Source organism: Hippopotamus amphibius, chromosome 9 (genome assembly GCF_030028045.1).
Source record: "Hippopotamus amphibius kiboko isolate mHipAmp2 chromosome 9, mHipAmp2.hap2, whole genome shotgun sequence".
NCBI lineage: Eukaryota > Metazoa > Chordata > Mammalia > Artiodactyla > Hippopotamidae > Hippopotamus > Hippopotamus amphibius.
Genome location: NC_080194.1, coordinates 122,298,358 through 122,310,159, shown reverse-complemented (window position 1 = coordinate 122,310,159; position 11,802 = coordinate 122,298,358). Strand labels below are relative to the sequence as shown.

Sequence of the window (11,802 nt, the reverse complement as noted above, 5' to 3'; positions counted from 1 at the left end):
CCCCCTGCACCCCAGGGACCATTCTGCATCCTCTGCTGAGCACTCAATCTCTCCCCTTGGAAAAAGCAGCACAGCATGCCACCTTTCTGCTTTCCAGAACTTCCTACTCCTGGCCTTCCTGGGAGCTGTGCAGGGAAGAGCCCTGGGACTCTGTTTCACACGCACCTTTCCTGCTCTTCAGCTCCACCCTTCAGGCCTGCAGTACAGAGGGCGGGGCAAGCACTTAGATCTCATTGGGCCAAGCGTGGCCACTCACACAACACCAGTCACCGAACAAACTCTCCCCAAAAGCATCCTCACCCGAGTCTCCAGGGGCCTGTTGACAACAGGGCTGTTGGCCCAGTTCCTGGGACTGAGGGAGTGGACACTGTCTGCTACAGGACATGGTGATACTAAGCCAGGGAGGCGGGACCAGAGCAGAATGATCTAGAAAGGGCAGACCTGTAACCATGGCAGCAGGACGCGTTTATTTCGGGCTCCTCTGAATTACAAGTTTGGCACCTCACTGGGTGCTGCTGCCTTCACCAGGATTATAGGCCGGCAGGCCCAGAGGGCCCAGCAAGCTTCCAGACACACAAGCTTTGTGAATAACGGGGAGACTCTGCTGTCAGGAGCAGCCCGTCTGTCTGTCTGGGGCATGTGAGTACTGAACTGTGCCACCAGGGGGGATCAGGCCACGGCATCGGGACCCCGTGCTGTCCCCAGGCCCTGCCACAGGCTGACCAGGTGGAACCACTCACTGTGAGTGGCTCTGACGCCGAGATGCTGCTGAAGCACTGAAAGTGTCCAGGGCAGGCCTGTGGGGAGAGGAGTGCATGGTGACGGCGGCCCAGCCCTGTGGGTTCCAGGAGCTGTGCCAGTACCTCTGCTCCAGGCTGTGAGCGCAAGCCCCACAGTGCACAGAGACACACAGGTTGCCTTGGTCAGGAGAGTCCAACAGGCGCCTCGTTCAGAATCTTCTGGGCTATGGAGGAGAGCGCGGGAAATGCGGGGCTCTCGGGGAACTCCTGGATGAAGTCCCGACCCTCCTCCAGGCTCCGTGTGAGCTCGGGGTCCAGGGGCACACAGCCTGCAGAGAAAGAAAGGGCCCGGAGAAGGGGCCTGGCGGTGAGAGCAAGGCCCAGGGCAGGGAGGCCACGTCCACACCCCCCGCAGCCCAGGAGCCTGCTGGCAGCGCCGCTTTAGCCGAGAGCAGACACCTCTTGCTGAGGTGCCTGGCAGGAAGGCGCTCTTGGGCTCCAGTTCCACTGGGATGGCCAGCAGCCCAGCCAGCAGGCCCAGCCTGCCGCCTCCCGGGGTCTAGCCACTGGAAGAAAGCACAGGGCGAGCGCTGGGGACATGGTCCTGAGCCACCAGCGGTCCCTGACACAGGCTACCAGAGCCTCGGCTGCCACCTACACCTCGGTGGCCTCAGCAGGCGTCTTAGCCGTGGGCACCTACTCAAAGCCCGGGGAGCTCCCTCTCTCCAGTTGGTTGGTGGTAACCAACTTGTTAGAGATGAACTGATACTCGCAGCTCAGGGAGGACAGGAGGAAACACCCTTCTCTCCTCTTTCCTGGGTGCAGGGGCTGTAGGGAGGTCAGACCACCTAGAGCAGGGGCCTAGGGGCAGCCTGGCTCACTCACCCAGGAAGGGGACTCCAGCATGTCTGGCCAGCTCCTCGCCGCCTCCCCTGGAGAAGACGTTGGTGCACTCCTAGGACACAGAGGAGCAGGGTCCACCTCCAGGCCTCTCACCACCCTCGAGGGGGAGGGGCCGGCCATCCACACCCACGACTTTCTGTGACTTCCTACAACTCACTGCGCAGTGTGGACAGACGAAGCCACTCATGTTCTCCACGACCCCAATCACCCGCAACCCCACTTTCCTACAGAAGGTCAGCTCCCGCCTCACATCCCCCACGGACACCGCCTGGAGACCAGGAAAGAGATGGGACCGGTCAATGGGCATCCCGGAAACTCAGCCAAGATGAGCGGGAAGTTGGGCAAACAGCGTGCCCCAGGGTGATGGTGCTCCCACAGTACCTGGGGTGTGGTGACCAAGAGGGCCCCCAGGGGGCTGTAGGGGCGCAGGGCATCCACCGTGGCCATGTGCTCATCAGAGGTCCCGGGGGGCGTGTCCACAACCAGGTAGTCCAGCTGCCCCCAGGCCACATCAGACACAAACTGCTTTATCAGCGCTGTGGAGACCCAGGGTGGCCCGGGGTCAGGGGGTGAGCAGGTGAGGCAGGGTCTCATAAAGGGGTCACACCAAGCCCGCTGCCTCCTCCCAGCCCTGGGGCAGGACAGGATGTGCAGGTCCCAGGAGTAGCAGCATCTGGAGAGCACACGAGCTGTTCCTCACCAGGAGCGGGAAGAGCACAGCGTGGGCAGGGAGGCCCTTCCCCACCCCACCCCCAGGACCTCTGCTCCAGCCTTAGTTGAGGCTGGCCGGAGCTGGGACCCCCCTGGGGGGGATGTCTGTGCCCAAGAGGCGGTGGAACGCCACGCCGGCGGGTCCTGGAAGCAGCCCCTGCCCTGAGCTTGCGCTCACACCTGGCAACCTCGCTCTGCCCACAGGAGGGAGTTTAATGTCGTCTGCTGGTGCAGAGGCACCAGAGCGCAACCCGGCACCCCACACTGGGTGGCCTCAGGTCTGAACCCTGGGGATGGAGCAGGTTACTGAAGGCCTCACAGCTGGGTCTCACAATCTCGCACCCCCAGGCCCGCGGTCTGAATACTTGTGGGCCAACTGCTCAGGTGCATGGTGGGAGAGTCTTGGAAATGAAAAGGCCATCATTAGAGTCTTTCCAACTCTACCCGAGGTTGGTGCTTTGGGGGGAGGGCTGTGCGGAGGAGAGCCAGCAGCCCCGGGGCTCCTGCACCAAGAGAGCAGCTGGGGAGGCCAGTGGGCTGACAGTGCTGTCCCCTGCCCCGTCATTACCATTCTTCTTGGGGCCTCTCCACACCACAGCCTCATCCGGCTTCTCCAGCAGGAAGCCCACGGACATGAGGGAGATACTCTGCTCCTGGTCCACGAAGACGGGTACCCAGCCGCTGTCGCACTGATGTACAGCCTTGCCCTGCACCCGGAGCATGCGGGGAATGCTGGGGCCACACAGGTCCACGTCAAGGATCCCCACCTGCAAGGAGGTGGGATGTCCATGTGGAATACAGGGCACAGGCCAAGGTCCACGAGGGGCAGGGGTGGCGGCTCAGGAGGCAGGAGGCACTCACCTTCTTGCCCGCATGGCGCAGGGCCAGGGCCAGCTCCGTGGAGATGGTGCTTTTCCCGACACCCCCCTTTCCCGAGAGAACGAGGATGATGTGCCTGATGCCAGCCAGGTTTCCAGGCTCTGGTCAGAAGGACAACAGGGGAGGAGAGCAGGGCATCGCCTTCGTACCAGCCGCCCTCCAGGCTCATGCACTGCCGGGTCACCAGGCACTTCCTACATCCCAATTCCTGAGACCAGGGCTGCCCTGAGACCTGCCCCATCACCCCAACATAAGCAAACACTCCCAGGCAAAAGGGCTTCCAGCAGAGCCCAGACCCAAACTACCAGTTCCTCAGAAACGGCTGTTTCCACTCCGTCTGAAGCAGGGCTGCCAGGGCAGGAAATGCCCCAAACCACTCCTGTTCCCAGCGTGCACACCTATGAGCTCACGCGCACAAAGCCAAGTCAAGCCAAAGACTCCCTGCTGATACCAAGGGAAATGGGTGGAGCCTAACGCAAATAGGGTGCTCGTTACAGCAGGAGGTACACCTGGGCCGGGGCACTACTCACAGCTCTGAGGTCTGCTCTGCAGGCGCTCAGCCCCCTCCCCTGGGGTCAGCAGAGGCACTCAAGCAGCCCTGGCCTCCAGTTCTCAGGAGGGAGGCCGCAGCTCAGGGGAAGCAGCCACAGTCGTGTGTGGCTGTGGATGTCAGGTCACCTGGATGGCTCAAGATTGTGCCTTAAGAAACCCTGGGTACACAAGGGCAGCCAAGGCACCAGTGCCATGCCCCAGGCAGGCCCGGGCCCAACCACTCTGGGAGCCCTGTTGGTCACTCTGCCCCAGCTCCTCTTCCTTCCAATGAGCCTGAAATGCCACCCTGTAAACATTCACCATCCCAATCCCTGCCTCTCCACAGGGGTTGCCATCTGCATACAAACAACCCTCAGCCCCCTGCTTGTTGCCCACCTTCTTGCCCCAGCACCCTTAGGACCTCACCATGAGACTCCTGCCTGGCCTGCAGCAAGCTGCTTACTCATTCCACCATGCTCAGTGCACACCTGGGTCCCCAGGAGGGGCTCAAAGATGAATAAACACTGTCTTCCCTCCTGACCCACCTCTCATGGGTAGGTTCAAAAGCCCCTGCCACCGAAGCCTCCCTAGAAAGGACTCAGGGTGCTCCCAGCCTGGCTCTCCCACAGGTCCTTGTCACAAATGCCTTCTAGTGCCTGTCCAGGGTCTCCTTCTAGTACTGGGGGCCGAGAGATCTTGTAAGGTGACAAGGGCGCCCCCCCCCCATCACCTAGATCATTGCCTACAAATACAAACCCCAGACACCATGCCTCAAGGCCACCTCTGTGATAACTTAAAAGGCTATTACTTAAATTGCTTTAATATAAAAAAGTATTTAGGAACCCATTTCACCTTTGTTTGGTGCGAAGAGGGGTGCTCTGGTGGAAACTTGGGAAAGAATAAGCCAGATGCGGGTCCTGATTGCTACTCGCCCCTCACGAGGGTGCTGCACTGCCAAGCTACTAATAGTGACCACTTGCTCCCCTCACTGGTGGGACTGGGGAACTTCATCTGCCTGAGCATCAAACAGGACACTGCTGCTCCCATCAGGTAACTTCCCAGACAACAATCCTTAGGAGCCAACCACAAGAAACTTTCGCTTGTAAGTAAACCGAAAAAGCTTATAAACGGATTATGAATGATGACCCGAGTTCCTGCTACATGTGAGAGGCTGCCCTGGAAGGGGTGAAGGAAAGCAGTATCTCCCCATGGAGGGAAGTGAAGGACCCCGTGTATGGATAAAAAGCCCAGTCAAGCCTGAAGTCCAACCAAACCATGATTATTTGATACGCTGGACAAGTGTGGAAATTTCTATATGTAGAGAATCCTTCCAGGAAGATACAAGTAACTGACACCGGGAGCTGCCTCTGCGCACAAGGAGGTTTACTGCACAGCCCATTAGGCTTTTTGACTTTCTATGTGCATTTCTCCCTTAGTTAAAAAAGAAACTATCCACCAATCTAGAAGCTACTCCTCTCACCTTGTAGCAAGTCTGCCCTTACAACAAGCTTTTTCAGATTTTTCTCTCCAGTGTTACGTTTATAATCTGATGACTGAGTCCAGCTTTGTAAGAGCTTTGTGCTCAAGGTACCAGACCTGAGGTCTTTTAGAGGATAACGTGGGTAATTTGTGCGAATCCAGTTGTGCCCATTATACGTATTCCGTCCCGCACGGCTTTCGTTTAAAATACATACAAATGTAAACATATATATAAACACACACACACATATATATCTCTCAAGCCTTAGAAAGCCAAAATACTACTTCTGCAAAGCACTGCGAGCATGCAACGTTCCAGTTTCTCCTTCTTAGAGCTCCTTGCTCAAGCAAGACTTCCTTCTAAGCAACGCAATGACTCACGCGCGCACCTCTGCGACCTTTACACTTTAGACGGCGTGTTAAAACCCGGAGTCTTGACCAGCAGCTGCAGGCCGGCCCGTTCCCTCTCCCCTCGGCGCCCGCAGACCGGGGACGCCCCGCAGCCCAGCACACTCACCCTCAGCCGCCTCCATCCCCACCCGGGTCGCCGCGCGGCCTTCAGCCGCTTCCTCCCCGCACCGTCCACCTCCCAGCCTGAGTGAAGCGCCTTCGGGCCAATGGGATGCACGAACCCGCCCCCTGGCTCCTTTTGATAGGCCCAATCTCGCTACAGTCCGTCAATCAAACGCACGAGGTGGGGTGCACGCAGGTTCCGGCGCAGATGACGTACAGGATTTGGGCCCACTTCCGTGTCAACGCCCCAGCGTGGAGCTCGCTTCTTTTCCTCGTCCCGCGTCCAATGGGCGCGCGGGCCTTATTTCCGACGACTTGAGATGTGGCCAATGGGGACGCCGGGTCAGGACTGACAGTCCCAGCAGCCTCTCAGCAAGAAGCGTGTGCTTCGGGGCCCGCCCCGTCTGCAAAGGCCCGAGCCGCGTGCGCCGCGGAGCCAATGCGGCGCGGGGGGCGGGCCGCGGGGCGGGGATTGTTTACGTCTTGCTCCGGAGCTGAAAGTAGGTCACGGCAGGCCCGGCTGAGCGCGGCGGCGCAGAGCGGCTGCAGGTGAGCGGCGGGCCGCGTCCGCGCCTCCCCGGGTCTCCCGGGCCCGGCCGCCCCACCCGGCTCGGAACCCCTCCACGCCCGCTGACCTTTCGGAGCTGCGGGCGGCGGGTCCGGCGCGCCTTTGTTCCTGCGGCGGCGGCAGGGCCGGGCCAGGCGGGCGAGGCGCTGCGCCGCAGGCCGGGCGGGGCGGCGGGCGGGAGGAACCCCGTAACCCCGCCGACCCTGCGACAGTGCGATGCCCGATGGGGAAGCGACCCCTGCTGCAACGGGGTCAGTCTCGGGGCCGTGCATTCCGCGTGCACGGCCTGGCGCCTGCTGTTGCTGCGGCGGTGACGGGCGGGGATTAGGCTGGGCCCACAGTAGCGGTTCCAGTAACCAACCCTGGTTTGCAGACGGGCTCCCATCCCTCAAGAGCTGTGCCTGCGTGCGTCCACTGCCGCTCCTCGGGGTCGTGGCAGGGGGACAGGCCCGGCCTTCCTGGGGATTTCAAACCAGGGCAGAGCCGGGAAGTAGACGATCACAGAACTCGGCTTATTACTATAAGTCGGACATGGGAGTTGAGAGCCAAAGAGGGGAGGGGAAAGCGTTCTGGGCAAAGGGCTGGAAAGAGCTAGCAGCTGGAACAGGGCCGGAACTTGTAGTCTTTGTAGGCTTTTGCATTTTATTCTAAAAACAGTGGCAAGCTCTGAGGAGCTTAAAACTCGTTAACTTAAAATTTTATGACTTGTATTTCAAAAAAAGGTGAGTTGTAGTGAATGAAGTGGGAGGAATCAGAGCGCAGAAGAGTTGTGTGGGGGTGGGGCAGGCAAGGTGGCAGCAGGGGTGGAGACGGATTCAGGACGTGTTTCTGAAATGGTGTGGGGCGCGGAGCCTGGTGAGGCCATGGTGGGAAGGAGTAAAGAGGTGTTGGGGATGACTGCTGTGTGTCTGGCATGAGGAACTTGGAGGTTGGAGATACCATTTGTCCAAACGGACAACAGAGGAGGAGCAGGCAAGGTTTGAGATGCCTGAGGGACGAGAAGGCGGGAACACTTGGGTTCCTAAGGCCGAGCTGGGAGAGGGGCTGAGCTAGGCATCTGAGCAACATGGATGTCTGGGTAGCATTCCATGCTCTCTGTCTGGCTTTCATCAAGGTGCTTGGACACTGGAGTGAGGTATGAGCTTGTGAAGAGAGTTCCGGACCCTGGGTGAGCCTGCACAGGCTGGGGGCTGAGCGCAGGGGGTGCTGGGGGACGTAGCGATGTGCTGCGTGTCTTTCTCTGCTCACACCCTGTGCTTTCTTCCAGGTCCTGTCCACCATGGCCCGTCGCCCGCGGAGCAGCAGAGCATGGCATTTTGTCCTGAGCGCAGCCCGCCGAGATGCGGATGCCCGGGCTGTGGCTCTGGCAGGGACCACCAACTGGGGCTACGACTCTGATGGGCAGGTAGGTTCCAGTGGGTGAGGTGGGCATGGCTGGACTAACGTGAGGGGACACCCAAGGCAGGCATTGCCTGAACTGAGATTGAAAAAGAAAGATGCCCCTGAGAGCAGAGGACAGGGCCTCAGCTGACCGTCCCCTGCGTGTGCTCTGCTTCTGCTCCCCCAGGCTCTTCACACTGGTTAAGGACACACGTGGCCCCGGGTGGCAGGACCTCAAGGCAGATACCACGTTCCTCTGTAGACTTTTTTCTTTGAAGAGGGTATCAGTGGGTACTTTGGTCAGTTCATTTAACAAAAACTTCTCCGTTCCGTTTACCCAGCCTCTTTAAGGATAGTTGTCATCTCCGTGTGCGATCCCCTGACGATTTCTCTGCCTGTTGAAGTCTGTACTCTACGTTTGTATATACGCATCTAAAAAAAAAGAATTTTGATGCTTAAACACCAGCATTCCTGCACCTTCCCGTGCTCAGGACCCTGAGCTCTGCGAGGCCCAGGAACATGGAGGCCGTGAGGAGGGCTTTGCAACCAGAGCCTCACTTCACTGACTCCTGCCGCAGGGGTGGGACTGTGGGGGGCACATGGGGAGGGCTCCCCAGTCAGTTTCCTGAACGTCTCAGACCAGAGCTGGGCTTTGGCTCTGTCATGAGTCACCTCTGCTGTTTTCGGGGTGACCTTTGGGTCACTTGGCTCTGCTCTGTCACAGCCACCCTGCGTTGGTGCCCTGGCTCAGCCAGGTGTCTGGTGGGGATGGGTGCCTCTCCTCCCCAGCATGAGGGCAGCTGAGCCCCATGGAAGCACTAGGCCTTGGGGGAGAATTGGAGGCGATGATTCTGAGTTGGCCACATCCTGGGCCCCCTTCCTGGAGCCTCCCTTAGCTCCCTGCCTGGGCCAGTGAGAGGCCCAGGCTGCATTCCTCTTCCGCCTCCAGTTCCCACTGACCACGTGGCCCAGAGTGGTCTTCTCTCCTGTCTGTCCTCCCTCACTGGGTCATAGCTGTGGGATGCGGGAGGCAACCAGGGGCTCAGGGTGCAGTGTCTGGCACACACTTCTGGCTCACCTGGTCACTTAATGGGCCTGGAGTACTTGTATTATGGATGGATGAGAGTGTCACCCCAGTACCTTTGCAAGCTGAGCACACACATCCCTGTCTCCACTGCCCTAAGCTTTCCTCACAGCTTGCGGTGAGGCCGGGTCTGCCCTCCGTGCAGGTGGTTATGTGCTGGGTGCCAAGCAGTGTGTGCGCCACCCACCCCGGGGTGGCCTGCAGCACTCGGGTGCGTGCCCCTGGCGTCTGACTCAGTGGGGAGGGCCTGCCTCGGCTTTGGGGGGGGTCGATGTTCCCGTGGGCGGGGTGCTTTGGGCCTGTTGCCACTCTCCTTGCTGGCACCTGTCTCTGACTGGGATTCAGCGTCCTCACTCCCTGAGCTGTCTGTGCCATTGGTTCCCGGGGCTCCTGTGTGGCACTTGGGGCTGAGTAATAGCACAGAAACTCGGTTCCAGTGGGAGGAGGCAGGTGAGCAGAACCTAGGAGAATGTCAGGAGCCAACGGAAAGGAAGAGGACACAGAGTGAGTGGCTGGAAGAGCCTCTTTGAGGTGATATCTGAAAGCCATCCAGGGGCAAACAGACCCCCACCCCTGCCCCACGGGGAGGGGTGGACAGGGCAGAGAAGGGCTGGGCAGGGAGGGAGTCTTATATTCTCTGATGAGAGTAAGTCTGTGGGCTTCATTCTCAGGGCAGCAGGATTCTCAGGTCTGAACAAGACACCTCGACTGCTGTGCAGAGGGCATTTCAGGGGGGCCAGAGGAGCACCCAGAGGTCAGGAGAGTGAGGGTGCAGGCCAGAGCCCTACCAGGACCCCAGGCCAAGCTGGGAGGGCTCGGAAAGCAGACACGCAGAGGCCCCTCACTGGTCGGCCAGGGGTCAGAGCCCAGGTGGGTGTCTGGAGGGGCCCACGTGGCTTCAAAACAGGAATGACAAGGTGCACGGAGTCACCCTCTCTGGCCTCCAGAAGGGTCTGTGGGTCAGCTGGTCCCTGACCAGTTCAGCCTTGGCATCTGGCCGCAGGGCCGATATCCGGCCCCCAAGGGCTGGAGTCTGTTCTGCAAGGACTGAGCCCCCCATGCAGAGGGCCGGGGCCCCACTGAATGTTTTTCTGCTGCAGCCTAAGACGGTGGGGCTTGCTTGTTAGGGTCCTGGGATGGGGGTTGAGAGCCACCCTTTGCACGGACAAGGAGGCCGTAGCCTGGGACAGGTATGCAGGCCCTGCCATGGCAATTGGCCCCCCAGAGCCCAGCTGCGGCCATGGCGGGGAGACCAGGCTACTGTCGTTAGCTCAGCAGTGGACTTTGTCGTGGGGGTCCTGTTTATTGTGATCTGGAGGTTCTCTGGATGATGACAGATGGCTGAGCCCTTGAGACCTGGGAAGGCCCTTTGAGGCTAAAGCCCCGCATCTCTTCCTTGGGGCTTCCAGTCGTTCACCCACGGGCCTGCGGGGGGCAGCGGGGCAGGTGGAGGAAGGGCTGGTAGGGCCGGCAGAGGGCAGGACAGGTGGGAACAGCTGGCTCTTTCCCCTCAGCACAGTGACTCAGATTCCGACCCCGAGTATGCGTCCCTGCCATCGTCCATCCCCAGTGCTGTGCCTGTGACCGGGGAGTCTTTCTGCGACTGTGACAGTCAGAGTGAGGCCTTCTGCGGCAGCCTGCACACCACCCACCGGGGCAGGGACTGCCGCTGCGGGGAGGAGGACGAGTGTGAGTGTGGCGGCCGCGGCGGGTGAGCGGGAGGGCGGGCGGGCCTCTGGGCATGGGGGCAGCCTGCCCAGCCCGGGCCTCTTGCTTTCGCAGATTTTGACTGGGTCTGGGATGACCTAAATAAGTCCTCAGCCACCCTGCTGAGCTGTGACAACCGGAAGGTCAACTTCCACATGGAGTACAGCTGTGGCACAGCGGCCATCCGGGGCACCAAGGAGCTGGGGGAGGGCCAGCACTTCTGGGAGATCAAGATGACCTCGCCCGTCTATGGCACCGACATGGTAAGTGACCGGTGGGGTGTGGGGGTGGGGTGCCGGGCACCTCGGTCGCCAGCCCCGCTCTTCCCAGATGGTGGGCATCGGGACATCGGACGTGGACCTGGACAAGTACCACCACACATTCTGCAGCCTGCTTGGCCGGGATGAGGACAGCTGGGGCCTCTCCTACACAGGTGTGTGGGGCCCCCAGGGCGGGCAGGGCTGGGGGGCCCTGAGGCTGCAGGGCTCACCTGGCCCTGCTGCCCCCAGGCCTCCTCCACCACAAGGGCGACAAGACGAGCTTCTCCTCCCGGTTCGGCCAGGGCTCCATCATTGGCGTGCACCTGGACACCTGGCACGGGACGCTGACCTTTTTCAAGAACAGGAAGTGCATAGGTGAGGGTGTGGCCCTGACCTGCCCACACAGTATGGCTGAGGGCCCTGAACCTTCCTGAAAGGCTGTCCTTGCAGAGGCCTGAGGTCCCAGGGTCCCCAGAACTGGGCGAGGGTGGGAGTAGGGGGGGAATCCCAGCGTCCGCAGTCCCCTTAGGAGGGCCTGAGCCTAGGCTTCAGGCTGTGCCCACCCCCCTACCCCCAGGAGTGGCGGCCACCAAGCTGCAGAATAAGAGGTTCTACCCAATGGTGTGCTCCACGGCGGCCAAGAGCAGCATGAAGGTGATCCGCTCCTGCGCCAGCATCACCTCCCTGCAGTACCTGTGCTGCTACCGCCTGCGCCAGCTGCGGCCCGACTCCAGGGACACGCTTGAGGGCCTGCCCCTGCCACCTGGCCTCAAGCAGGTGCTGCACCACAAGCTGGGCTGGGTCCTGAGTATGAGCTGTGGCCACCACAAGCCCCCCACCCCCTCGCCTGTGGCCGATCCCACCAGCCCTGAGACCCGGCGCTGCCAGAGGAAGCGCTGCCGAAGGACCTAGCTTGTTTCGCAGCGAAAACTGCCTTTTGCGGCTGGCACAGTGTCTCCTGTGTCCCTCCCTTTGGACCACCCTCCAGGGCAACAGGAGAGGGAGGATTGAACAGAGGTTTGTCTCGGCTGCCCCTTGTCGCCTGAG

At 60.5% G+C, this 11,802-nt stretch overlaps 2 protein-coding genes across 4 annotated transcripts; one reads left to right on the top strand and one right to left on the bottom strand.

Moving 5' to 3' along the window:
• Positions 1–791: 791 nt before the first annotated feature.
• NUBP2 (NUBP iron-sulfur cluster assembly factor 2, cytosolic) lies at positions 792–5,932 on the bottom strand. Of its 2 annotated transcripts, none has more exons than XM_057750843.1 (7): positions 5,761–5,932; positions 3,216–3,334; positions 2,923–3,121; positions 2,025–2,179; positions 1,801–1,911; positions 1,626–1,695; positions 792–1,069 (listed from the first exon to the last, which is right to left on the bottom strand). In XM_057750843.1, the coding sequence occupies exons 1-7, from the start codon at positions 5,774–5,776 to the stop codon at positions 924–926; spliced, it is 816 nt and encodes a 271-aa protein (XP_057606826.1). In that variant the 5' UTR covers positions 5,777–5,932; the 3' UTR covers positions 792–923. The 2 variants fall into 2 exon arrangements, with proteins under 2 accessions (XP_057606826.1, XP_057606827.1); XM_057750844.1 differs by lacking the exon at positions 5,761–5,932 and adding an exon at positions 5,245–5,614.
• A 1,391-nt stretch (positions 5,933–7,323) lies between these two features.
• Positions 7,324–11,667, top strand: SPSB3 (splA/ryanodine receptor domain and SOCS box containing 3). Of its 2 annotated transcripts, none has more exons than XM_057750836.1 (7): positions 7,324–7,459; positions 7,592–7,729; positions 10,303–10,477; positions 10,571–10,758; positions 10,826–10,928; positions 11,005–11,130; positions 11,333–11,667. In XM_057750836.1, the coding sequence occupies exons 1-7, from the start codon at positions 7,391–7,393 to the stop codon at positions 11,665–11,667; spliced, it is 1,134 nt and encodes a 377-aa protein (XP_057606819.1). In that variant the 5' UTR covers positions 7,324–7,390. The 2 variants fall into 2 exon arrangements, with proteins under 2 accessions (XP_057606819.1, XP_057606818.1); XM_057750835.1 differs by lacking the exons at positions 7,324–7,459; positions 7,592–7,729 and adding exons at positions 8,082–9,292; positions 9,460–9,658.
• The last annotated feature ends 135 nt before the right edge of the window (positions 11,668–11,802 follow it).